Source organism: Trachemys scripta, chromosome 9 (assembly GCF_013100865.1).
Source record: "Trachemys scripta elegans isolate TJP31775 chromosome 9, CAS_Tse_1.0, whole genome shotgun sequence".
In the NCBI taxonomy this organism is placed as follows: domain Eukaryota; kingdom Metazoa; phylum Chordata; order Testudines; family Emydidae; genus Trachemys; species Trachemys scripta.
In genome coordinates, this window is record NC_048306.1 from 80089718 (window position 1) to 80116615 (window position 26898).

A 26898-nucleotide genomic window follows, 5' to 3' on the forward strand; every position below is an offset into this window, starting at 1 on the left:
TATTCAAACATCTTTGAAATTTGGGGAGTTCAGAATCAAAACTTAGGCCTAGTTTTAAATTTCATGGCTGGTCCCAGATCTCCAGCCAATCTATTCTGTCCAAATGCTGCAGAAGTATGAGGAATTCAAAATCCAGACTTGAATACTGCAGTTTGGGTCCTTCTCTATGTAAAACTGCGATATGCACCAATGAACGCCACATTTGATTTTTAAGGTTCTGTTGCGTGCTAGACCAACCAACGCAGTACTGGCGCCATCTTGTGTTACAAAAGAAGAATAGCAAAGTTCAGTAGCTAGCTATTGTGATGTTAGATTAGAAAAAACTGAAATGTGAACAGAAGTTAATGCTTCTATATAAAAAGCCAGATAATCACCGTAGTCAGTTGTGTTAGATTTCTCACCATTTCATTAAAAGAAAGACCTGGATTTCGAAGGGGAGGCACTAAATTTCTGGAGTCACAGAGTGCCTTTAGTTGTGGATTCTGAGGAGCACCCAGTGGCAGGAGCAGCAGGCAGGAGACAGGGGAAACATGATGGGGATAGGAAGGAGCAATGTGTGATCTCCCCGGAATAGTGTTTTGTGATGCCTAAGCTCACTTTCCTTATGGTGAGATGTATGTTAAATGATGGTTTTTGCAGGATTCAATGCTAAATCAAAGCAATATTCCGGAATGCAACATTCTGGAGAAAAGACTAGAACTGATTTTTATTCCAAGGGATAGCTCAGTGCAGTCTTCTCTGGTAAAAAATCGTAGGGAAAATATCACATCCAAATAGAATGATTTTTTTCATCAGCCATTCCGAATGAATTACAACAATCTCCAGTATCTGAGTTAGTGATGGAATGAAAGAGTGACCAAGAGTTGTGTATTGATTCATCATCTTTGTTGTTCTCTCTCCAGGTAATTCATTGTTGTTCACTGGCTGGCAGGGAATGGGGATGTTTTGGTGACAGTGCATTTAGACTGTAAAGTTTTTGGAGCAGGGACTGTCTCTTTGTTGTGTGTTTGTACAATGCCCAGAACAATGGGGCTCTTCAGTCTAACAGAGAAAAGGAAAACGTGATCCAATGGCTGGATGTTGAAGCTAGACAAATTCAGATTGGAAATAAGGCAAAAAATTTTAACAGGGTAATTAACCATTGGACCAGTTTACCATCACTAACCATTTTTAAACTGGATTGGATGTTTTGTCTTAAAAAAAAAAACGCTCTAGGAATTATTTTGGGGAAGTTCTCTGGCCTGTGTTATACAGGAGGTCAGACTAGATGATCACAACAGTCCCTTCTGGCCTTGGAATCGATGATTACTGACTGCTATAGCGGCAGCAAAGTAACACAATCATCCCATAATGCATTTAACACTGTGTGCAATTTAGAATACACAAATCTCACAGCAATAATAAGGGAGCCACAGGAGACCCTTCCACAAGCACTGGCAAGAAACCCTCTGATATTTCAGATCCTACAGGAGTTCCCAAGAAGATCAGGACTGAGGTGAACCTACTTGTCAGACAAACATTTATTTATACTTGTTTCATGCAGATAAATTAAGGAGATGTAGCAGCACAATGATCACTATTTGAAATGCTAAATATATTGAATAGAAATCACTGCTGATGTCCATTAATAATTTTAAAAGCTTTGCAAACATCACTAAAACCCTTTTCCATTTTACTACTGCTAAAAAGCATATATTTCTTCTCCGTGAACAGACAGGTCAACTCTAACCATGGCCTCATCCTGCTCCTTTTACTCATTCACTTAGGGTATGTCTACACAGCAAATGAAGGAGTAATTGTAATGCATTTAATCTAGCTAACACGCGGAACAGTGGTAATGAAGATGTGGTGGCACAGACTTCAATATGGGCTAGCAACCCGAGTGCATACCCAGGGTCCCTGGCAGGCTTGTACTGGGTCACCTTCCCCATGCTGAAGCCTGGCCACCATGTCTACTCTATTATTATTATTATTATCCTCTCTATCTAGGTTAAAGCTAGTAGGGGTATGCCTGCCTGTGCTACAATCACACCTTTATTTGCTGAGTAGATATACCCATGAACCTAAGCAATGGGTCTAAGTGCAAGCAGGATTTGAGGCCACTATGGGGTCCCTCATATGGGATTTGTAAAGATAACCAGTATCTGTATAAAGTTGTAACCGCAATACACTACTGCTGTGTTTTCCTGTCATTCTTCTCTTGCAGGGATAGGCAGCTACGTTAAACTACTCATGTTTAAGAGCTACAAGGAGCTTTTTCATGCAAATAATATGATCTTCCTTGAAAGAGTTAATAAGGCACTCAAAGTAAATACTGTACCAAGCACAGCAGCATTTAATTTCCCATAATTGTTCTGTCCCCTGTTGCCTAAAATGCTTTTCATATCCTTCTGGGTTGAGGTGTTTCTGTTGTTGGAAGGTAAAGACAAGTAGTGACAAGTATATTGTATTGTGTTAAAAACTAAGAAGATCATATGACCTAGAAAGAGTGAGAGAGAGGCTCACGCGCACACAGTGTTAGAGCCCATCAACACATTAAACAATGGAGAAATGGTTTGTAGCTGATAGGAATGAAGAGCAGTTAATATGCAGCAGGAAAAGCAAAACCAGAGAAGAATCTGCACCTATTTCTGCATTCATTGGACAAGCAGCACATTTCTCTAGCCTTTAATTTATCCTTTTAAAAAATGGTGTGGAAATTTAGTGCTTGCGTAAGGTCTAAACTGAAAAACCAGGAGACTGATGTCCTCGAGCCACAGGACAGGTACAGTACAAGGCAGCAGCAGCACAAACTTCACCCACATTGCCCTGGCATGGTGTCTCCATTCTCACCCAGAGCAACCATCTCTAAGCCTGAGACAATATAGCAGTCTACGTGCCCATTCAATCCATAGCCTCTCTGTTGAGGTCAGCAAAAATGCCAAGTAGTGTCAGTTATGAAGGGTTTTAGACATTTTAAATGGACATTTGCATCTGATCCAAATCCCAACGAAGTCAATGGAAGTCTTTCCACTGCCTTCAGTGTGCTTAGGAAATGGCATGTGTTCTTCAGGAACTGGACTGAGATCGCCAAACTCATGGCATGGCCACTGAACAGTATTTTTCTAGCTTCAGTGGTGGGTGGAGTTCCACTTACATTTCCATAACATTTCAAATAACAGTTAATTAGATGTAATGTTCCCCTTCGAAAAGAAACTAAAATAGAAAACACGAATTGCGTGTTTTGAAGGTCATTCCCAGTTCAGCTCTTTTGTGTCTTATTTGTCTCATGATTTCTCCCTGCATTTTTGTGCATACTTAGGTGATTCTGTGTTAACTGAATTTGCAAGTGGGCGGTAATGTTTTCCACAAGAACAGGAAACACATTCTCAAAGGCACTAGAGTTTCTCTTTCAACAAAATATAGAGCGTGATTGAAAGAGCGAAGGAGGCTGATGGTAGCTGAGCTGTGCCACAAGTGTCAAGTGTTATTTGCCACAATTCGGAAACCCAGTAGTCGTGATGAGCAGTATTTTTCTAAAATCTGGACATTATAAATCAAAATATTTAGCCAGATTACAGTGAAAAGATGAACTAGTTTTTAGGGACAAGGTACCCAGGTGCTGAGGTATTGGTGAATCTGATTGTTGAAGCTCAAATGGGGAGCAGCTGGCTCTCAAATCCTCTGGAGCCTGATCCTTATTCTAATCTTGTCAACATCTATCTTTAAAGAAACACACCCATAATATGTGGGGAGAGGTTCATCCACACCAGCAGGATCTCTGATGAAGGAAGTAGGTAGGCACCCCCCAGTGCATCCCTATCATCACCAGACCTCAACTGCTTGTTTTACTGAGTGTCTAATGCCTGCAGCAGACACATCTGTATAAAACATAATAGGATCAGACCTGTTTGTCTCCTTCTGGGATGTGTATTAAAAGGAAGTACTTGATCCTGCAGTTTTCCTACTTACCTCAGTAATAGCTCACCTGAATAAGACTTATGAAGAGATAATTAAAAAACATTCTCCTGGTACCTTCCAAAAAGAATCCCTAAGTGTCCTAACTCATTATGGAAACATCAGAGCCAGAATTCTGTCCCTTCAGCAGTAGAGAGCACACAAAATCATACAAATAACTTGTTTCTAGCACTTTATTTGGTTATTAAGGAACAGGGCAAATTTTAGGTACTTTTCAAAATAACAGCATAACTCTCACTCTATATAGCGCCTTGCAAATGGGATGTGACTTGACAGTTAGGTAGTGAGGACGGCAAGCTATGTCCCTGGGGAACCTACTTATTCTTTCATAGGCTAGTAGATGTAAATATATGTTCAAGGGCCTCATAAAGGCTTGAATATTTTTTTACCTTGATCATTTCCCCAAATTGGCTCCTAATAAAATGGCCAACATGAAGTTGTACTTGCTTCTAGGATTGTTTGCATTCTTTCTGCGTATGCTGGTCATTCAAGGTGCAGAAGCTACATGTAGATTGCTAGGAAAATTTGATTTACATGGCTATGTGGAATCTGAGAACCATATGCTGATAATAGGAGGAATGTTTCCCATTCACTTCAGAACTATACCAGAAAAAGAACCAACTACTTCAGAGACAGTGTCATCAAAATGTGAAGGGTAAGACATTTCCCCTCCTATGCAGGTAGCAGCTTGGCAGATAAATGAGGTGTGTGTGTGCCAGTGCAGGTGTTTTATTACTGGATAAAAAATGGTAGAATTCGTAAGATGTGCAAACAGTGGCTTCTACTTAAGAGAAGCTGAAGGGTAGCTCTGAGTGGCTTGACCAAGGAAGAACTCTTTTAGACTCACCCATCAGAAATGCTATCTACAGACTAGACATGGCTCCTTTGGGTACAAGAGACAGATACAGCAAGTGCATCCATTTTTATGGAAGATTTTGCTCAATATTGTGCGTAAAGCTGACTCCAGTGTCTAGCCACCAATATGCAGTCAGCAGAATGCCTGTGTTAAAACCTGAATTTTCTAGCGTCATTTATTAATTATTCTGAGCAGTTGTGATGTTCAGCATCTGGCCGGAGGGTACTGGGGATGCTCAATAGTGCCCGGACCCAACAAAGCACTTAAACGGATGCCTAACTTTATGCACACAGCTAATCCCAATGATTTAAGTGGGAAAATAAATGAGTTTTAAATTAAGCATCTGCTTAAATGCAGTGCTGGATCAGAGTCTAGGTGCTCAAATACCACTGCAGCGGTTGCAGCATGAAAAACTTGATGGAATAAGGTAGAATAGCCAATACATTGGCTAGGTGTAATTTCTTCTCTAACGCCCCATCATTTACAACACAGAGTAAAATCACACCTGTTTTTGTTGTCCAGTAACCATGAAATAGTGTCTACATTGTGGGGGCACTACAATGTCACAGATTTTATTGATACATCTTTGTGCTGTTCTGGAAAGGCCATTCTCAGCAAAGAGAGAGCATTATGTACGCTTAAGGGGTTTAAGACTCAGTTTAAGCCAGGGCTATTCACTGCATTCAGTGAAATGCCCAGGGGGACTCTACTAAGACCACTGCAGCGAGTTTATGAATAAAGGTAATTGCATACCATGTATTTAACCATATTTTGTTCTGTATGTCTTAGGAGCCAATAAAGTTGATTCTGAAAGGAGACAAAAATGGCACAGAACACTTTGCTATTGCTAGTATCATGGGTCCAATGCAGGCAGGTGCTGTATTCCTGAAGTTTCCATTGCTGTCAATGGGGATTGCAGGTGGTCAGCACCCCTTTTCAGGATCAGACCCATATTGCATATTATTTGAATATAGAACAAGGACCTAATCGTCTTCCCACTGACTTCAATGGATGCTGGTTGGAGGCTATATAGACCCTTGTTTCTTGCACAGAACTTCCACTGAAGTCAACAGGAATTTTGCACAAAAACTGACAATAGAATATGGGCCATAAAAAAGAATCCTTGTAGCCTCAAGCCTGAAAAATGCTACCAACACTTTGTTCCACTAATTTTATTGCATTGTCCTTTTAAACAATATGTAATTTTTATACTTGTTAAAATTTGCTAGTGAGTAATTCCCTGTAAACCTACCACTATGATTACTTTGTTGCAAAATGTTTTCTGTTATTCTGTAGTGGTAAATAAAGAATCCTAATTCTGAGACTGCTGAGGGCCAGCAACTCCCAAAGAATTAATTGGGAATTACATGGGTTTAGCACCCCTCAGGATTTTATCCCCAGTAACTTTCACAATAAAGTATTTGTTAAAGCTTCTGGCATTGCTGAGTAGAAAATAGCAGCAGTATTGCTGGAAATAATATCACATTTCTGAATGTATCGTAAAACAATTGTGCACACATCCCACAGAATGCAAAACAGGGCAGAAATTATGCTTTCTTCTTCTCTAAGGTAACTACAACATAGATTGGAATAGCAATAGATCCGTTTATGTTTCCTCAGGGATTTCTATTGCTGCTTTTGAGGAAGAGGAAGCATATCATATGGAAATAGGATTGGTATATGAGTTGTTTAGATTTTTTTTTCCTTCTCAGAACAAATTGTCCAGCTGCAAGTAAAGCTGGGTGAATAATTCATAATGTATAGTTTACATGATGAATCTCACCCCTTTTTCAGTGTGAATTGTCTGTGAACAGCCATTTTTCTCAAGTGTATTTAGTATTTGAAATTGTTCACCATGAATAAGGTCTATAGATTGCATCTGAGCATTTCATTAGAATTTTGTATCCTGTGTTGGTGAGTCTGGATTGAGCACAGAGGACACATATTTGTGTTAGGTTTCTATTCCCTAACTGAATGAATGTAGTTTGAACAAAAGTACTGATATAAAAACTCAGGCTTTCAGTATCAGAATTCACTTTCCATGAAGGTGAATTCTCCAGATTGCATGGGTCTTTGGAAATATTTCCTCCTGTTTCAATCAACAAGGTTTTGCACAAGTGCTTAATTTGTAATTGTGATAAATGAAGGGGGGGGACGGGATAGCTCTCTTTTATGGACACCCAGCCAGTTAGCTACAAAATCCCTCTTTGTAGCTATTCTTTACTTGCTTTACCTGTAAAAAGTTAAAAAAACCCATAGGTAAAAGAAAGGGAGTGGACACCTGATCAAAAGAGCCAATGGAAGGGCTAGAACTTCTTAAAATTGGGGGGGAAAAAACGTCCCTTTGTCTGTTGTTGTTCTCCGGTCAGAGCAGGACAGGGCTGGAGCTATGCTGTAAAAAGCTTTAAAACCAGGTATGAAAAAGCATCAAATCATACCTCAACCCTGCTTATCTGAAACCCCAATTATGTAGTAAATCAGGGAATGTCTAGGAAAACACAATTAGGGTTATTTCTCTTATTTCTTATAGGCTTGTGGACTCTTCTGTGCTAACCCCAGATGCTTTTGTTTTGCTTGTAACCTTTAAGCTGAACCTCAAGAGAGCTATCTTGATACTTAATTTTTGTAATTGTGTTTTTTAAATCTAGCAAAAGCCTAAGTTCCAAATGTATTTTCTTTCTTTTTTGTTTTTAATAAAATTTACCTTTTTTTAAGAACGGGATTGGATTTTTGGTGCCCTAAGAGGTTTGTGCACATGTTGTTTAATTAGCTGGTGGCAACAGCTGATTTCCTTTGCTTTTCTTTCTCAGCTCTTCCCTGGAGCGGGGGTGAAAGGGCTTGAGGGTACCCCACAGGAAGGAATTCCCAAGTGCGGCTTCTGGGTTCTCTAAAAAGGGGTTTTTTGCACTTGGGTGGTGGCAGCATCTACCCATCCAAGGTCAGAGAGAAGCTGTGACCTTGGGAGTTTAATACCAGCCTGGAGTGGCCAGTATTCATTTTTAAAATCCTTGCAGGCCCCTATCTTCTGCACTCAAAGTGCCAGAGTGGGGAATCAGCCTTGACAGTAATGAAAGAGGTGCTGGAGCTAAAGCAATTTTTTACATTCATAACTGATGCAGCAAGCCCAGAGGTGCTGGGACTACGAACTGCCAAGCCTAGAGGTGCCTTGGCACAAATTAAGTACTGGTTTGCGCTAAAAAGTGGCTTTAACCAAAATGCCCAGAGCTGAGCATCTCTGAAATGTTTGTAGATCTTTGTAAATTTTCCAACCAGTCTGGCTTGAGTTTTCAAGGAAAGCTAAAACTAAGCAGATTTCATGTTTCATGATGACAGCTTCTAATTATTCTAATTATAGCCTGGTCAGAAAGGCTGAGAGAAAATTCAAGCAATCTGACTAATCTGCTGAGGGCTTTATCTTTCAAAGTGCAGAGGGCCCTCTACTGTCATTGGAGTCCAACAGAAGTTGAAGGCACTCAGCTGCTGGCAGGATCAGCCCTCATTCTCTGGAAAGGCACTGCATATTTATGACAAGTGAATAAAAGTCATCGGCCACAGTCTTTGGTCTGGCTGTGCCATACTTGGCACAAGACTGGGAGGTGGGAAGAAATAGAAGGGGTAAGAATATTTTCTGATAGTGATTTGTTGTGTTAGTGGAGTTTTGTTTGAGTGTAAATTTATCCTGGGATCGATCAATCTATCCTTCCTTCCTGGAAATACAAATCCCATCATCAGTGGGCCCCTCAGGATTGTTGTCCAGTCATGGGCACATCTTGGCTATGTCAGCTGAACATGTCACAAATAGCAAGTCTGCTGCTGCTACTGCTTCCTGAAGTCCAATAAAAACAGCAGGAGCTGGAATGCTTCTGCTAGATTTTCTTGGTGACATCCTGGCTTCTTTTTCTGTTTCCCAGGAAGCACCAACATCTAGTGTAGGTTTTAACCCAGAGTGCTAGTTCCAGGCACAGTTTGGACTGTGACTCCATTAGAATGGATTGCATGGTTGTGATTGTGGCAACTGGTGCTCCACCTAGAACAGTTAAAGGTTTAAAGAGAGGAAAGACTTGAAGCCTACGCAAACACTCCTAGGTTTGAATTCATGTAACTTTCCCAGAACATTTCCAGGGGATTGGTGTACATGGTTTCATAATCTCTGAGTTTCTTATTGAATCTCAAGACAAAACTCAGAGGGAAAAGGGCACGTTTAGTTAATTAATTAGTTGTCATATTGGAGGAGTATATTGGTTCATATTGAAACCTCAGAGATGAAACATTACAGCTTCTCTATTTTGGTTCTGCTTTCCATAGGCAAGACTTTTACAAATTATTATCATTATTAAAGCTTCTAGGGTGTTTGTCTGTATAGTACCTGGGCACCATTGCACCAATACATAAGCACATTAGCTTTCTCCAGAACAGGAACAAAACTTTCCTTTACTGACTTACAGATCAAAGCCACTTTAGAAGAGTCACATTGAAGTGGATTATTTAGTGGCTTATTACCTCCAAGCTCATCATTGAGTCAGTATTTTCCTTATGAGCGGTTTGTAGCACATGCAGTCTGTTAGTGTAGAGAGAGCAGAAGTTGGTTTTAATTCTCAGAATCACATGTTATATAGAAATCAGACAAGTACAATTGTTTCTAATTATGGTGATCTTTCTCCCCTTAAACTCTTTATTAAAATATTTACAATGTAAGAAAAGTACTTTTGACTCTCGTGCAACCAACAGCAGTGATTTTCCTTCTTTTTGTTTTGGTGTCTTGAAAGACTCATAAGGTGCAGTATGAAATAATTAAAGCATTTTCCCTCTGGGTTTGCCCAAATGATGGCAAAGCAGAACAGTAGGGCTTTGAGTGGAGCATGGATTTACACTCAGTTCTGAATAAACCATAATTGCAAAGGCTGAAAGTAAGACAAAGACAAAATTCATAACTTATAAGTTTGCACAGAGCTCACGCTAAGCTACTGAGGAGATGTAGGTAAAGGCACATGTCCATGGGAGGTAGCTGTGAAGAATAAAGGCAATGTCAACTTTGCTTCTGTTTACATTGTGACCTCCTATGTTTCTCTACTTGAAAGAAATCATCTACTGGGATTCTTGGGAGGAACTCCACTGCTGGTCTGATGCTAATGACAAGCTTTTGTTGAGGTGTTCTTAATATAAGATGAGGTGGGTGAGAACAAAGTGTCACTGGAAAATGATGTATAAAAAAAAAGTGGCTGGTTCTCAGCCAGTTTGGCTCTGAGGATGATGGAGTGACTACAAAATAAGGACCTGCTCCTGTAGTCATTACTCAGCGGAATGGTCAGTGATTGCAATAGGATAACAAAGATAATGAGACTACTCATGGGTAAGGGCTGCAGGATTAGACCCTCCATGATCATTCACTTACTATTCATTTTGGAGCTGATCCTGGGAGGTGCTGAGTGCCTTCTAAGAAGTTTCTGAACATTCTCCAATCAGATCAACTTTTACAGGATCAGATTTCATCAAAACCCATTACTTTTCAGGGAAAACCATGCACTCACAAAATGTGTTGCTTTGCTTTTAGGAATGACACAAGAAGTGTGTTCCATGTGAAGTGCTTTTGGCAAATGTATTCAGCACTGACAAATACTTTGTCTTTGCAGATTTAACTTCCGAGGTTTCCGTTGGGCCAGAGCTATGATACATGCCATCCAGGAGGTGAACAATAGGCTAGATATTCTACCAAATATAACACTGGGTTATCACATCTATGATACCTGCTTTACAACATCCAAAACTGTTGAAGGGACTTTGGCATACTTGACTGGACAGAATGAAACAATGCCCAACTTCAGATGCAGTGCTGGTGCACCTCTTGTAGCAGTCATTGGAGCTGGTGGATCAACATTGACTATTGCTTCTTCAAGAATCGTAGGGCTCTATTATTTCCCTGAGGTAACTGAAGGTTGTATTTGTTTAAAATCTAAATATAATGAGCAATATTTGAGAGACAAAGTGGGTGAAGAAATATCTGTTATTGAACCAACTTCTGCTGATGAATGAGACAAGCTTTCGAGCTACACAGAGCTCTTTTTCAGGTCTGGGAAAGGTGCTCAGAGTGTCACAGTTAAACACAAAGTGGAATTTCCCAGACCTGAAGAAGAGCTCTGTGTAAGCTCAAAAGCTTGTCTCTTCACCAACGGAAGTTGGTCCAATAGAAAAGTTATTATCTCATCCAACTTGTCTCTCTGAGTTAAGACACCATTCAAGGTGAAGTGGCCAGTCAACACCTTGAATGCTCTTCACTTTGAATGATCTAACACATATTGTAAGAACTTTCCACCATTTTACTGGCTACAAAACAGGCTTAACTGGCCGCTGGAGGACCACTTCTGTGTAAGGGAATCCTTGGCTGGCTCAAAGCCACCTAGTAGCTCATACACTGTTTCCTTTCCAACAGACAGTGCAGGGACCCTGGCTGGGCAAAGAGTGGTGTGACCAAGGCTTCTCTGAGTGCTGGTGACCCCTGGCTCCTCATAATTACATTTTCATTGCTAGGCTTCAGAGTGCACACCCAGTTGACTTGGAGCATTCACACTTCTCTCAGCGCTATTGTTTCAAGCAGTCTATATTGCATTGGTTTACACTTGGTTTACCTTTTGAAATTTAGGTTCTGGAATACACATACAGCAACATAAAAATAATCTCTAATGATGCAGCAGTTAGAGGCTGCATAGTCACATTAAACACTGGGCCCCGGCTTTGGTGAATGTTGCCCTATAAATACCAAAGATAGCTAAATAGAAGAAAGTGAAAAACAAAGCAGTAACTGGGCCAGTAATCCCTCCTCAATACTTTTTTTTTTTTTTTGATAGGTTGGTTATGCCTCCTCCTGCTCGGTTCTTTCTGACAAATACCAGTTCCCTTCCTTTCTGCGCACTATACCGAATGATAACCATCAGTCACTGGCTATGGCAGAACTTGTTCGACATTTTGGTTGGGTATGGATAGGAACAATAGCAGCAGATGATGACTATGGAAAATACGGAATCAAACATTTTAAACAAAATGTAGAGAAATCTGGAATCTGCATTGCTTTCTCTGAGACCATTCCAAAAATATTTTCCAGGGAAAAAATACTAGCAGTTGTGGAAGCTATAAAAGAATCCACAGCAAATATCATTGTAGTGTATTCCTCTGATATTGACCTCAGTCCCTTAATGGAAGAAATTGCAAACAGTAACATTACTGGCAAAACCTGGATTGCAAGTGAGGCCTGGGTTACATCAGCACTAATTGCTAAACCTGAATATTTTTCATTCCTTGGTGGGACCATTGGTTTTGGAGTACGGAGAGGTGACATACCAGGATTAAAAGACTTTCTGCTTGATGTGCATCCAGATAATGATGCTAGTGATGACTTGACTATTGAGTTCTGGCAGACTGCTTTCAATTGCACTTGGCCTAACAGCACGGTACCTTATAATACAGATTTTAGAATAAATGTAACAGGTCGAGAGAATGGAGTACATCCTGTTTCTGATCAGCTCTGTACTGGAAAGGAGAAACTGGAAGACATAAAAAATACCTACCTGGATGTTTCAGAGCTCAGAATAACATATAATGTCTATAAAGCTGTGTTCACTGTGGCCCATGCCCTTAACAATTTAGACACCTGTGTAGAAGGAAATGGACCATTTCCAAAAAAATCCTGTGCAATTATATATGATTTTGAGCCCTGGCAGGTAAGCATTGCTTTTCCCTATCATAATTTTACATAATGAATTAAAGAGAGAACTTTAATGTGGTATCTGCAATTGCATTTAACTTTCTTTTAATTTTTAAAAGTGTATCTATAAAGAAAATAAATTTAATATTAATAGCAGTAAAATTTAAATATAAAATGAGTAATAGGTAAATTTGAAATATATGCTGAAATCAAGTGACGAGGTATGGTTTGCACTAAATGAGCCTGATTCAGATTTTGCTTACACCTGTGTAAACCGGGTGGAAGGATGGTATTGTGGTTAGGGCCTCTACCCTAAGAGTCAGGAGACCTGGCTTCAGTTCCTTGCCCAACCACAGACTTCCTGTATGACCTTGGGCTAGTCAGTCTATATATGAGTTAATAATAGCACTTCCCTAACCCACAGGGATGATGTGAGGTGCTCAGATATTATTTGTATTACCATAGGACCAGGAGCCTCAGTCATGGACCAGGACCCTGTTGTGCGAGGTGCTGTACAAACATAGAACAAAAAGATAGTCCTTTCCCTAAAGAGCTTACAGTCATGGGTCAGACAAAAGATCAATGGCTACAGACAGACCGATAGGGGAGTACAAGGAAACAATGAGACAATATTGATCAGCATGATAGGCTGTAAGTAGATAACAATGGAGTTATGCTGGTGTGAAATCAGAATCAGGCCCTTTGAACATAAGATCGTCGTTAGCTGAGACTGTGTTTATTATGTTGTCCGTGCACATTTTGTGATGTCTTTTCCTTGCTTTTAAGTTCTTGGGTTTTGTAAATGATGTGAGAGATAACTACTCTAGGCCAGAGTCTGATACTCTTACACTGAGTAGCACCTTGCTCCACAAGTAGCCTCATTGATTTCATGGGGACTAGTTGAGGAGTAAGGTTCTACCCAACATGAGTAATGGTGGCAGAAATTGGTACAATGTTATTACTTGGACACACCAGACATAGAAGGTATATATGTGATGGGTTGGATCACAGAAAACCCCTTGGGAACTGTCAACTGATGTGCTGGGACTACCGCTGAGCCCGCTTTCCCTGGCAGCTTGGGACTTCAGAGCTCTGCCTGGTTTGATCCAGACATGCTAGCCTGCTACAAACTCGGATCCAGGTCTGAACAACATCCCCCAAAAGTTGCAGGCTTAACTGAAAACAGCTTAAGAAGTGTTCCTGTCCCCAACACTCAGATGCCCAGTTCCCAATGGGGTACAAACCCCAAATAAATCCGTTTTACCCTGTATAAAGCTTTATACAGGGTAAACTCAAATTGTTCTCCTCCCCCCCTCCGGTATTAATACATACTCTGGGTTAACTAATAAGTAAAAAGTGATTTTATTAAATACAAAAAGTAGGATTTAAGTGGTTCCAAGTAATAGACAGAACAAAGTGAATTACCCAGCAAAATAAAATAAAACACGCAAGTCTAAACCTAATACAGTAAGAAAGTGATTACAGATGAAATCTCACCCTCAGAGATGTTCCAGTAAGCTTCTTTTACAGACTAGCCTCCTTCTAGCCTGGGTCCAGCAATCACTCACACCCCTGTGGTTACTGTCCTTTGTTCCAGTTTCTTTCAGGTGTCCTTTGGGGGCGGAGAGGCTATCTCTTGAGCCAGCTGAAGACAAAATGGAGGGGTTTCCCAAGGGCTTAAATAGACTTTCTTTTGTGGGTGGAGACCCCCTCCTCTCTCCTATGCAGAATCCAGCTCCAAGATGGAGTTTTGGAGTCACATGGGCAAGTCACATGTCCACGCATGACTCAGTTCCTTACAAGTGGCAGCCATTGCTTACATGCTACCTTGAACGTCCCCAGGGAGACTTCTTATTTGGATTAGAGTCTTCCAAGGTTCCTATGTCTGTTAAGTGTTTCTTGATTGGGCACTTAACTTGCAAATTCGTTTCTTAAGAAGCTGACCAAATGCCTTACTAAGGCTACTTAAAATCAAACAAGTGCACAGCCAATATGCATAACTTCGAATACAAAAATGATACATACATACAAATAGGATGAATATATTCAGTAGATCATAACCTTTTGAATGGCATATGTAGCATAAAACATATTCCAGTTATATATATTCCAGGGAATGAAGCAGCTCCTTAGCTATGTAAATTTGTCACAGGCCCACTTAAATTAATGGGTTTAGGATAATTTATACTAGATGAGGATCTGCCCCAATGTATGTCAGAGGAACTTGAGGCCATTATTTTACACAGAGAGTGGTGAATGCTGTAGGTGAAATGAATTTCCATCTGAGGTGGTAAAATCAAGTAGTATTAATGGACCTGGGCAGAATTACACAGAAGTTTTACTACATAGAATTTAATGAGTTAAAAGGAATATTATTCAGTTGGGTAGCGTAATAAGCAGCAAGCAGCCCATCCTTTTGGGGACACGGAAGGGGATTTTCATCAGTCATGCTTTTCTTCCCATGGGAGGGATTACTTGACCACTTATCTGACACAAGATTATATGTATATATATTTTAAAACTTATCTTACTTTAAGTTTTTAAAATCTTTGAGGCAATTCTAGACATGACAGGTCCATGTCCTACTTCAGATCCTTCCCAGCTATGTAACTAGTGTACATAACTCTGTAAATTAATTTGACAATCACTTTCCCCCTGTTTTATAGTTAATGTACTATCTGAAGAATGTTAAATTTACAACCTTTGACAATGAGCTAGTAAAGATAGATGACAATGGAGATGTGTATGCGTCATATGACATTATAAACTGGCAGTTGAATGAGACTGGAGAAATCTCCTTTGTGAAGATTGGAATCTATAATGATACAAAAGATGGGCATGAGATGAAGATATATAATAACGACTCCATATTCTGGAACACTCCAACATTAAAAGTTAGTAATCTTTGCCTCTTTTCTTCTTAATGGACCTCTGTGACTACTGAGACTGGTGTTATGCAAATTATTTTTTTTTACTGTTACTTTGCCTGCTGTTATCCCACCTCCTAGTCATTTCCCTACCTCTATTTGTCTGTTTATTTAATTGCTGTGTATAGTCAAAATACTAGATTGTAAAATCTCTGGGGCAGGGATTGTAATTTGTGTTGTGTGCACAGAGTATAGGTACAAATGGGGCTCTTATCCCTAATTATGGTCAGTAGGCACTGCTGCGATAGAAATAAATAAATAAATAAATAATAATAATGATTAATAAAAGACAGTGCAGACTAGCCTGTGATTACTTGGTGTTGGCCATATCATGAAGTCCTTACTCACTGACTTAATGGAAGTGTTGCCTGAATAAGGATTGCAGGTTTTGGCCCCTTAGAAAGCTTTTTTGAACATTTTTCAATGTGTTTGAAGTCACATATTTAATAAACAAATATATCTATTTGTTCAAATACATATATAATATCTTTGTTTAGAAACCAATCTTATCTAGAAACCATCCTGTTTGGTCATGTATAGGGCTGTAGAGCTTTTTGTACAGGATATTATTTTCATTTAAAATACAACCTGTTTCTTCTTTATAAAAATGTATTCTTTTACTCTTTGGGTGACATTTGCTTCCTCTCTCAGTAATGGATAACTATTTTTTTTGTTGCATTTTTAATGTTCCAGCAGCACATTAATTATTTAGTACACACTGCTGTAGTTTAGTCTGGCCAGCACATCTGGTGGAAAAATAACAAATAATACATTTGATCTGGAGCACAAAGCTGAGCTCTTAAGTTTTAGGGGTGGAAAAAAGATGACAAGGTTCCAATGTAGACTGTAATAAATGAACTTTTTTGGGAGCCCAGGTTTGCACATTGGGAATGATCCATTTTTAGCCACATATTTATATACCTAATGCATTTCTCTGTAGAAGAAATAGATTTGACATTGTATACTGTTCCTTTTAGCCTCCGCGTTCTGTGTGTACTGAAAACTGCCAACCTGGTGCTAGAAAGGGGATCCGACACGGGGTGCCTGCATGCTGTTTTGTCTGTATTCCATGTGCAGATGGAGAGATAAGTAATGAAACAGGTACAGCACAAAAGCCTCATGTAAGAATGAATAGGTATAGACATATCACTGATTTCATCCAGATAATATAATAGATCATTCAGATCTATATGAGATAAAATTAGAATGACCAGAGTTCTTTCAGATACAGTAGAATTTTTGTAACAGGCAAACTCAGGGCTTCATAAAATCTCTCTCTGTCTACTGTATTTCTAGAACACCCTTCACCATTGTATTGAGGTACTTATACCTAAACACTCCAATTCAGTATGAAAATATTTCTGAAAACTCAAAATTTTCCACAAAACTGAAATTCAGTTTCCCAGCTAGCTCTATTTTAAATACCAGCTGTTAATTCATAGATTATATAGCCAGAAGTGACCATTTTGATCATCTAGTCTGATCTCCTAGGCCATAGGACTTCTAAATTAATTCCTGGTTGAACTAGAGTAATCTTTTAGAAAAACATCCAGTCTGATTTAAAAATTGCCAGTGATGGAGAATCTACCACAACCTTTGGTAAGTTGTTCCAATGGTTAATTATCTTCACTGGTAAACATTTGCACCCTATTTTGAATTTCTTTAGCTTCAACTTCTAGCCATTGGATCTTGTTATATCTTTGTCTGCTAGACTGAAGAGCCCTCAGTTACCAAATTTCTGATCCCCTTGTAGGTACTTAGAGTGTGATCAAGTCACCCTTAACCTTCTCTTTGGGTAGTAAAGAGATTGAGCTTCTTGAGTCTTTCACTGTAAAGTATGTTTACCAATCATTTTATCAGTCTCATGGCACTTCTCTGAACCCTCTACAATCCTTCAACTATTAGGAACATGTCAACATGAAGAATGATATTTAAATGACATAGCATGCCTTATACCAGCTATTTTCAATTAATGAAATGCATTGGCTAAATTTTATCCCCAGCAGCTATCCCAGTGGGGTGAGATTCCATTAGCAGGCGGAATCCATCTGCCCAAACTTCTTAGTGGTTAACTTCTGTGCTTCACCAGACTGGAAAAAGCTTTATTTTGTATCTCCCCCCCCACCCCCTGAAAACACACATCTGTAGCAAACTTGTTAATGAGAGTCTTTTTCAAACAGATACATTTAACAGTCCTTGCCTAAATCAATTAAAAATATTTTATGTATTTAACAGATGCAAGAGAATGCTTTCCATGTCCTGATGATTACTGGTCCAATACACTCAAGAATGAATGTGTGCTAAAGGAGGTGGAGTTTCTGGCTTATGATGAAGCTTTAGGGACCATACTGGTAGCTCTCTCTCTATTTGGAGCTTGTATTGTCCTTTCTGTGACCATTGTTTATAGGATGCACAGGGACACTGCTCTTGTGAAAGCCAATGACCGAGGGTTGAGCTTTCTCATTCAGCTATCTCTTGTCATTACTTTGTTAACTTCCTTCCTCTTTGCTGGTAAACCAAAAGAATGGTTGTGTCAGATCCGCCAAGTGACTCTTGCCCTGGGGTTTTCTCTTTGCTTGTCCTGTATACTGGGAAAAACTATTGCACTCCTGTTAACATATAGAGGTAGCAAGTTGAAGGCTGCAGAGAAGCATGACCATATATCCATGCAATCTTTTCATCAAAAACTTCTTGTGCTAATCTCTATGATAATTGAAGTGTGTATTTGCACAGCCTATCTCACATGTATACCTCCATATGTGTACAAAAATATGGAATTCCAAAATGTAAAGATAATTCTTGAGTGTAATGAAGGCTCCATAGAATTTTTATGTACTATGTTTGGGTTTGATGTATTTCTTGCTGTATTATGCTTCATCACTGCCTTCATAGCTCGCAAGTTACCAGATAATTTCAATGAAGCTAAATTTATCACTTTTGGGATGCTGGTATTCTTCATAGTCTGGATTTCTTTTGTTCCAGCCTATTTAAGCACAAGAGGGAAATTCAAAGTAGTTGTTGAGATATTTGCAATTTTGGCATCAAGCTTTGGTTTGCTTGGTTGCATATTTCTGCCAAAATGTTACATTATTTTACTGAAGCCAGAAAGGAATACAGAGGAAATAATCTCAGGCAAAGCCACCACTAATGACAAGAGTGCTCCATTCACCTCAGCCTCATGCACCAGTGAGGTTACCAACAGAACCCTCTCCACAATGGTACTTGATGAGTAGTAGTAGGTTTTTTTAGTTCTTGCTCTTCAGCATTTACTGTGATGATGTGCTTTATCTTCCTCAGTACTGACAGACAACTCCAGTGGATTCTCATGTATCATCAGATTGCCATTATTTCCAGTGGAAGTTACGGATTCTGGTTCTTGATGACACAACCAAATTCACACCATATTACATGTGCAATATGTAATAAGAAAATAATGCAGGTCATCACTGGGGAGCTTTTATGGTTGGATTTTTGCTTTTCTGATAAATAAATAGGAGTGAGAGAGATGGAATGAGAGAAGCATATGTTCTTGTGGGATATTAAATGCTTGTCTTTAGGGCTGTGTGAAACCTACTCGCTCTGACTATGTGTTTCAGCAAACGTTACCTTTAGGTATGCTTGCCAACTTTCTAATTGCAAAAAAACGAACACTATTGCCCCGCCCCTTCTATGAGACCCCGCTCCTTCTCCGAGGCCCTGCAACTGCTCATTCCACCCCACCTCCCTCTGTGGCTCACTCTCTCACACCCTCGCTCACTCACTCATTTTCACTAGGTTGGGGCAGGGAGTTGGGGTGTAGGGGGGTTGAGGGCTCTGGCTGGGGGTGAGGGCTCTGGGGTAATGCTGGGAATGAGGTGTTTGGGGTGCAGGAGGGGGCTCAGGGCTGGGGCAGGGAGTTGGGATGTGGGAGGGGGTTCGGGGTGCAGGCTCCAGGTGGCACTTACCTCAGGTGGCTCCCAGGAAGCGGCGACATGTCTCTCCAGCTCCATGCATTGCCCCCACCCACAGGTGCCACTCCTGTAGCTCCCATTGGCCGCGGTTCCTGGCCAATGGGAACTGCGGAGCCAGCACTCGGGGTGGGGGCGGTGTGCGGAGCCCCCATGGCCGCCCTTATGCCTAGGAGCTGGAGGGACATGCGAGCTACTTCCTGGGAGCCACGCAGAGCTCGGTAGGGAGCCTGCCAGCCCCGCGCCAACCGGACTTTTAATGGCCCAGTCACCAGAGCCGCCAGCATCCCTTTTTGACCAGGTTTTCCCATTGCACAGGTTTGGTTTACACAGGTTTGGGACAATCAAAATTGATATTAAGTTTTGGCTTCATTTCAAAAATATACCAAAGGGTCAGATAAATCTGTGCAAACATTCTGAGCTTTATCAGGTCAATTTAGAAACTAACAAAACTCACTTGGATTCCCCTACCAAAGTTCCTTCCCTTCCCCTAGCAGGCTGTGGGCTCCTCCCTTTTCTTTAGTTGTCTTCCAGCATCAGAAGCCCAGTGGCCTTCTGTTCCTCTGATGTATTCAAGGGATTTGCACTTTTCTCTAATCTGGCTTTTTCCAGCCGTGTAGGGTTTGTTTTCCATCTAATTTAATTTTTGGGACAGGAAAAGGGATGTAAACTGATAGGATGATTCCCTCCACACAACTTTGTGTTTCCCAGTGGATCTGTGTCTCAGCTGCCAGAGAATTAAAGGGCTTCTAGCAGCAGCAGTTTGTAATTGTGATATGAAATTGCTTTACAATAACTACAGAAAATAAATTTTAAGTTAAAAAATTAAACATATCAAACTTGTATAATTCCATTTTAACTATCTGCATAAAATGCACACTTGTAGTATTTTATAATAAATATAATCTAGAGTTACGTATTGCTCTTTGTGGTTTGTAAATTTTTTGTAGAAGCTTGAAGGTAATATTTCTTTTGTAGTTGATTTTTGTCCTCCTAGTTGCTTGGATAAATATTGAACTTTGCTACATTTCTAATGGAGCATAAACGTCAAGACTTACACTGGTTTTAAACTTCTCCATCTACATATATTTCCAGTTCTGGGTTTAGCACTTGTTAAAACTGCAGGGAAATGCATGCAGTGTTTTCTAGTGTGTCATATCAAAATGTCAACTAGTGTATATATTTTAAATTTTTTTCAGCAAAAAAAAAAAGTTTCTAAATAGCAATTATACCTCCAGATACAGGATATGTGACTTTGGAATCTGTGCAACTTGTGAAGGTAGCTTGAAATAAAACCTGTTCCCAATACACCAAGCCAATAAACAGAACTACTATTAGCCTAATCTGTCTTCTTGTCTGTCTAGCTTTTTATACTGTGCCCATTACCTTAGTATTTGAGCAACTTACTCTAAAATATTCCTTTTGTCATGTATCTATTATTGTACTTTGTGATTATAACCATGTAATTATGTGCTAAAATCTGTCCTCTGATCAACATGCCTACCCTTCACCACAGGAAAACACGTTTAGGCTTCCTCCTTCCTTTCCTTTAAGATTACGTGTTGTCCTTTTGTCTGATAATCTCAGTGAACTGTGGAAAATGTGAGGAATTAAAATCACCTCTATGCCCAATAGACTATGCTGTGGTGTCACTTGCTGTGCTGTGGTATTTGCTATTTTCTGTAAACACAGACACACAATTCTACTCAAAGAGCTTGCAAAGCCATCTAGCCAAAACACCGAAGACCAATTCCTCCCCCCAGTCACAAATATTGTAAAAACATAGATTTTGGTCCTTCCCTTTTTCTTAGGACTATAGGTACCAGCCAGGCAGCCTCCTCCTGACAATACATAAGACTATGTCTCTGGGAAAGACCAATACATTTTATACATAAAATATTTTATTCACATTTTCCCTTAATAAAAAAGAAATAATTTTAAACAGTTGTTATTTATGAGCACTGAAAATATAGTCAATCAATGCAACCAGATCATAAGCATTAGACTCTTTGCTACCTTACTGAAAATGAGACCTCATCATACACCTTAGATGAAGATTTTGCTACCTTATTTCAGTGAAAGCAACAAGAAACATAATATAGGGAAGAGTTAAGGTTAACTTATGTTCTCAGTTCTGGACTCTGTTAACTTCTAGTGACCTCAAGGTATTAGTAATGGATACAAGGTTGTGCCCTCAATGCATTAGTGATAAATTAAATACAAACATGGTGATACCAACTGATATGAAATGTCTCATATTTAGAGATAGTATCACCAATGATTTAATAATGCCTGTGATATACAGTGTCATGTCACCTGATGAACCCAGGCTACTTGCATATCATAGCACTGTGGCCAAGATACCTCAATGGAAATAAATAAGCCATAACAAGTCAGCGTCATGTCCTGTGCATTAAGGTTCTGTTGATTTTCTTTATGCAGTGCTGATAGACCGATAATCCGTGTCAAACGTCTGTGTCTCAGACTCTTGTGCAGCTTTTGACATCTCCATACCCACTACTAGAATGGACTATGGATAGTCAGTGTGGCTATCACAGTTTATTCTGTGGATATTTTTTATCCTGGCCTCCCCCAAGTGACTTCAGTATCTTTAATCATTGACTGAATCACTTTCCCCCACAATGTGACATCATATTCGGTATTGGTTTGGTTGCGCTATTTGAGAAGACAGGCAGAGCTGCGTGAACCCTGATGGGATCTGGTTACAAGCTGAACTCTGCTGTTTGATTTGCAAAAGTGGGAAGTGGCGAAAACCCTGCAGGTTTGCTTGAAGATTTGAGTTGTCTGAACTCTAACTTCCACAAGGAACATCCCATAGAAGTGGCTAGCTATGGGTTTGTTGGGGGTGGAGACACGCAGCTGTTATTGGGGATGGGAGGTTAGCTGGACTTCACATGAGTGACACCTGACCTGTGTGACAAAAAATGTCCCATCTTCACAAACTTTTGTTTAATGGACACGATAGTTTTGTGTGAGGTTTGCTTCTGTGCATCAAAAATACAAAAAACCAAAACCCCCTTCAAGAACAGTAAAGTGTGATGACTTCAGCTTCCACTTGTATTTATTGGGAGAGAGATTATCAGGGGGTCTGGGGAATTATCTGTCTTACATTCAACTTGCAATCAGGGGGACAAGGCTACAATTTCACCTGCATAAAGCATGCACAGTAAGCACAGATATATGTTGCATGTGTATTTTTGTGTGTATTCAGTAAGTATAGGTGCAATACATGTGCATACATTTGAAAATTTCTTCATAATGTGTTGAAATCTACCTATTTTACTGCATTAAAAAAGGGAAAGCTAAAAAGAAATAAAGTTTGTTTTCATGTAGAAAATTAAGCCTGGCAGTAACTAAAACTGCTGCTTCAGGTTTACATTTAGCAGAGCCTGTTGCATAATATCTGTTTCAACTCTATGTACTGTATATTGTGAAGAAGCTTAATGGCACTTCTGACACACTATATAGTTTCCAGGTGCAGAATTCTGTTTCAGTACACCTAGAAATCCAATACTTGTCCCCGAGTCTCATTGGAACCTTGGCAACTGACAGCAGACTTTGGTGTGGTAATCTGTTGCTGTGGGTATTCTCCGGGCACATACACCAGAATGGTTCAGTGACTTTCCAAGTTTATGCTGAAGTTCAATACTTCAATACAAGACTTGTTATATTAGGCAGTCACAGAGTAGTTCTAACTCCACAGACATCCACTAAATGTTCTCATTATGACATTTATGTCCTGACTTCTTAAAAAGGACCTTGCAAAGAGGAGATTATGTATTTCAGCAAAGATAATTCAGGAAGGTATATCTTGGAATGTAGTAGGTAAGTTAGGGCATTGTTTGGCCCAGTCAAAAATTGGAACATTCACTTTGCTTGGCATTTAGCTTTTAGAGATCCTGCCAGCTGGTACACTGCACACAGATCCAGTAAAATAACCATGCTAATAACTGTTAATAAGGAATAATGTATTACTGTCTCTATAGAGAATTTTAAGTAAACTTTTTCCAGTTTTGAAGATCCTCATAACAGTGACTGGCAATGATTCCTAAAGTTTCTAGACTCCAAAGAGAAGCATTTACACATTTAAAAACAACAAAAACTACTGATTAAGGTGATAGGAATTACTGATTTTAAAATAGCATCACAAAACAACCAGAAAATTTTCAGGGTTCTAAGGCTATAATTAGATTGTTAAAAATAATAGTGTTGAGATCCATGTGGTACAACCACTTTTTCTTAGACTACTATTGACTTTCAATGAGAGTTGGTCATCTAACTGCTCTTTGTGTTTTTGACAATCTCCCCCATAATTGTCATGGAGTTTCTAATGAACAATGGATATAGCCATCCTTCAGTGTTTTCTACTGAAGGATCAGCAAGGAAAATAAATATGCTAATTAAAACCCTCAAGAATTCTTCTTTGACTGGTATTTGAGGTGGGCAGTATTTGACCCAGAGGCTTTTTGACTAGAAACTGCATGGAGGAGATACAAATAAATTCTCAAACTATTCAACATACAACTGATTTCCACTGCAGTGTCTTAATTACATGTGATTAATTTGCTGCAGCTGAAGATTCTTATGTACATACAAAGTTGACCAACTTAATTATACCCTACAAAATGATGAAAGCCAAGAACAGAGAATTTTTCAGGGCACAATCTTCAGTATTTATTGCACATATTGTAACACACAAGTTCTGCATCTTTGTTTGGTGAAGAAATAAGGCCCTTTTCATAGTCTTTCACTGTTAATTACACTGGTCTTTCCATCAAATGTAATAAATCTAATTGGAGTAACAAGATAGCAACAGTGCAGCAAATAGTAAATGGCTGTAATTATCAGCAGATTGGTTCTAATGAGCTTCCTTTGCTGTTCAGATTCCATGGACCATCAGTGGGTTAATTTGCTGACAGTATTATTTACTATGTACTGCAGTGCACAGAACATTATCTACATGAGATATGTCATGACAGTAACCAAAGTGTGCATTTCTTTTCCATTGCCCTGTGGTCGGTAACTGGATCATTAATTCAGGTATTTTTTTGGAAAACACTTTCGTGTCAGACTTAATCTGTGGAGAGGGACAAATTTCATTTTTAATTATGATCCGTGGTCTTTGGGATTACATACTGTGATGTGGTGTAAACGCCATACTGGCACTGAAAGGGTTAAGGGGCACTGTGACCTCAATTAGTGCACCTGATTGCACATGGAGGCTGGGCCAGGACCAATTTAAGATGAGACCCAGCTGGAGAGGAGCTGTGTGGCTCTATAAAGGAAGGATTTCACGCTGAGTACTTTGCTGGGAGATTATATCTTAGGATCTTTTGTGAAGAAATGCTGGGTCAGCTGAGATAGACAGCTGCTACTAAATGGGACAGAGGTATGCCCTGATAATAGCAGGATCTGGACTTTTAGGAAGAGAGCCCTAGCAGGTAGTCAGCAAAGGAATAAAGCAGAGGGAACTTGAAAAACAAAAGCTCAAGCCTGAGGTGGGCAGAAAGTAAAAATCTGTATCCACTACAGGTGGGATTTATTGGAGGGGGGGAGGGGGTAAGTCCTCTGAGCCCAGCCCTCAAAGAAAGGTGAAATCTTGAGTCTATGGAGCCTGAGAAGAAGACTGCAGGTACACAGTGGGGCCAGCAAGGGGCTGTGGGAGAGGGGGAAGGAGAGTCTGACTAGACAGACTTTGCCTGCTCACTACAGGGCCCCTACAGTGGAACCCAGAAGAGAGGGTGGGCTTTGGTTCACTTGCCAGCTACCAGTATATGTGGTGTGAAGCCTCTGATATAAGGTGATCTGGACTTTTGAAGGTCTGGAGGGGAGAAGGGGTAAGGACCATAGGGCCCAGAGGCAGAAGATCTCCAGTAAGAATGTGGGACTCTTGTTTGCTGATCTCTGTTAGCCTGGAAGGGGAGAAATTTTAAAGTAACCTGGCTAGAGGGCTGAGACATGAAATGAGACCAGCTGCTACAGGGCTGAAAGAGGTGATCTCTCCCCAGGAGGGGAGGTGCCTTTGGTGAGTTCACTCTTCTACTCATGTTCCTCTTCAATCTATGGGGGGGGTCTCCTAATGATGTCAGTGGGAGCCTTGTGCAAAATTCAGTTTGTAGAATATTGTCTCTTGGGGTTGACTTTTTTGAGTGACACGATTTTGGCTGTGGCTGGAGCCAGGCTCATGAGGTGAGAAACTCCAGCCCTCTAATGAAGTTGAGCTTTGTATAGGCTGTCTGGCCCCCTGCCTCCTGGGGCAGAATAAGCACCTAGTACTGCTGTGAGCAGAGCTCTCTCCTTCTCCTCCTAGCAATCCAAAACTAAAGAGCCCAGCTGCTCAGGACCACTCTACTCCTTTTTCCCTTTCCCTTCCTGGGAGCAATGGTGATGGGCCTGCTCCTCCTTCCCTGCAGCACCTGCCTCTGAAGGGGGTGGGGGCTGTTAAGAGACCCTGCTGTAGCTTGGAAGGGGCACAGGGGACTCTGTGTCTGGAGAACAGAGGTGAGGATTGGGGAGAGGTTGAATTGATAGGGATGGGGGATCAGAATAAATTGCCATGCAGGGGATGGGCAGCTGTGGGGATGAGAGCTCTGTCAGTGGGGCCAAACAACCTTACTCAATACATTTTTGGAGAGTAGACAATGCTAATTCACACCCACCTGCTAGGGATGGGCAGGGGGAGGTAAAACATCAAGACAGACTGACCTCTCCCATATAGTCTCTTAAAAAAGCCTGATTCTTTTTGGTCCAGTTTGACTTTATGATCTCTTGAGGTTGGCAGGACTGTCTTTACATGGTAACTGAGGCATGTAACAGGACACTGGCTCTTAGGGCACATGCATGTATCCCATGGTTTTCTTCTGTGGAGAAGCTCATTTTGTATCTATTTGTAAACCCCTTATGGCCCAGTGTCCTAAATTCCTCAAGATTGGACACTTAGTCACCTTTGCGTTTTCTGGCTATAAAACAGCATCTCAAGCTGAGGAGATTAAATCTCATAAAACCAGAGGTAAATGAATAAAGCAGAGGTCATTTTACAGGGGAGGAAGAGGAGAGATGGAGGCGGTACACTTTGTGTGTGGCCAAAAGGGAAAGAATGAGACTCTACAAAGTAATGGTAGAGTGAACGCCTAGTGACTTTGGGCTACTGGATAGACAAGGAGGGAATTCACCCTGTGGCAGACAAAGTCTTAGCAATTGAATAGGTCCCAGGCCCCTAGAACACAATTGAACTATGAGCATATGTTTCAGCTCTTAAAGTACTTTATCTCCTGGGAAAGGACCAGAGAGCTTTCAGAGTCCAAAAAGCTATTGAAGCTCTCAGCGCTCGCTGTTCATTTTGGCCCAGGCAAAGAATGAATGCTGTCATGATAAAGCTTCACAGATGGGGTAAGGGCAGTTTTGTCCTATAACAGGGGTTCTCAAACTGGGGGTCAGGACCCCTCAGAGGGTCACGAGGTTATTAAATAGGGCGTCGCAAGCTGTCAACTTCCA

General features: G+C 40.3%; 1 protein-coding gene across 1 annotated transcript; it reads left to right on the forward strand.

The window, feature by feature from the left end:
• The first annotated feature begins 4466 nt into the window (after nucleotides 1-4466).
• LOC117883272 (vomeronasal type-2 receptor 1-like) lies at nucleotides 4467-18814 on the forward strand. The gene is made up of 6 exons (XM_034782435.1): nucleotides 4467-4612; nucleotides 10444-10735; nucleotides 11656-12525; nucleotides 15176-15403; nucleotides 16414-16537; nucleotides 17672-18814. The coding sequence occupies exons 1-6, from the start codon at nucleotides 4518-4520 to the stop codon at nucleotides 18667-18669; spliced, it is 2607 nt and encodes an 868-aa protein (XP_034638326.1). The 5' UTR covers nucleotides 4467-4517; the 3' UTR covers nucleotides 18670-18814.
• Nucleotides 18815-26898: the final 8084 nt, after the last annotated feature.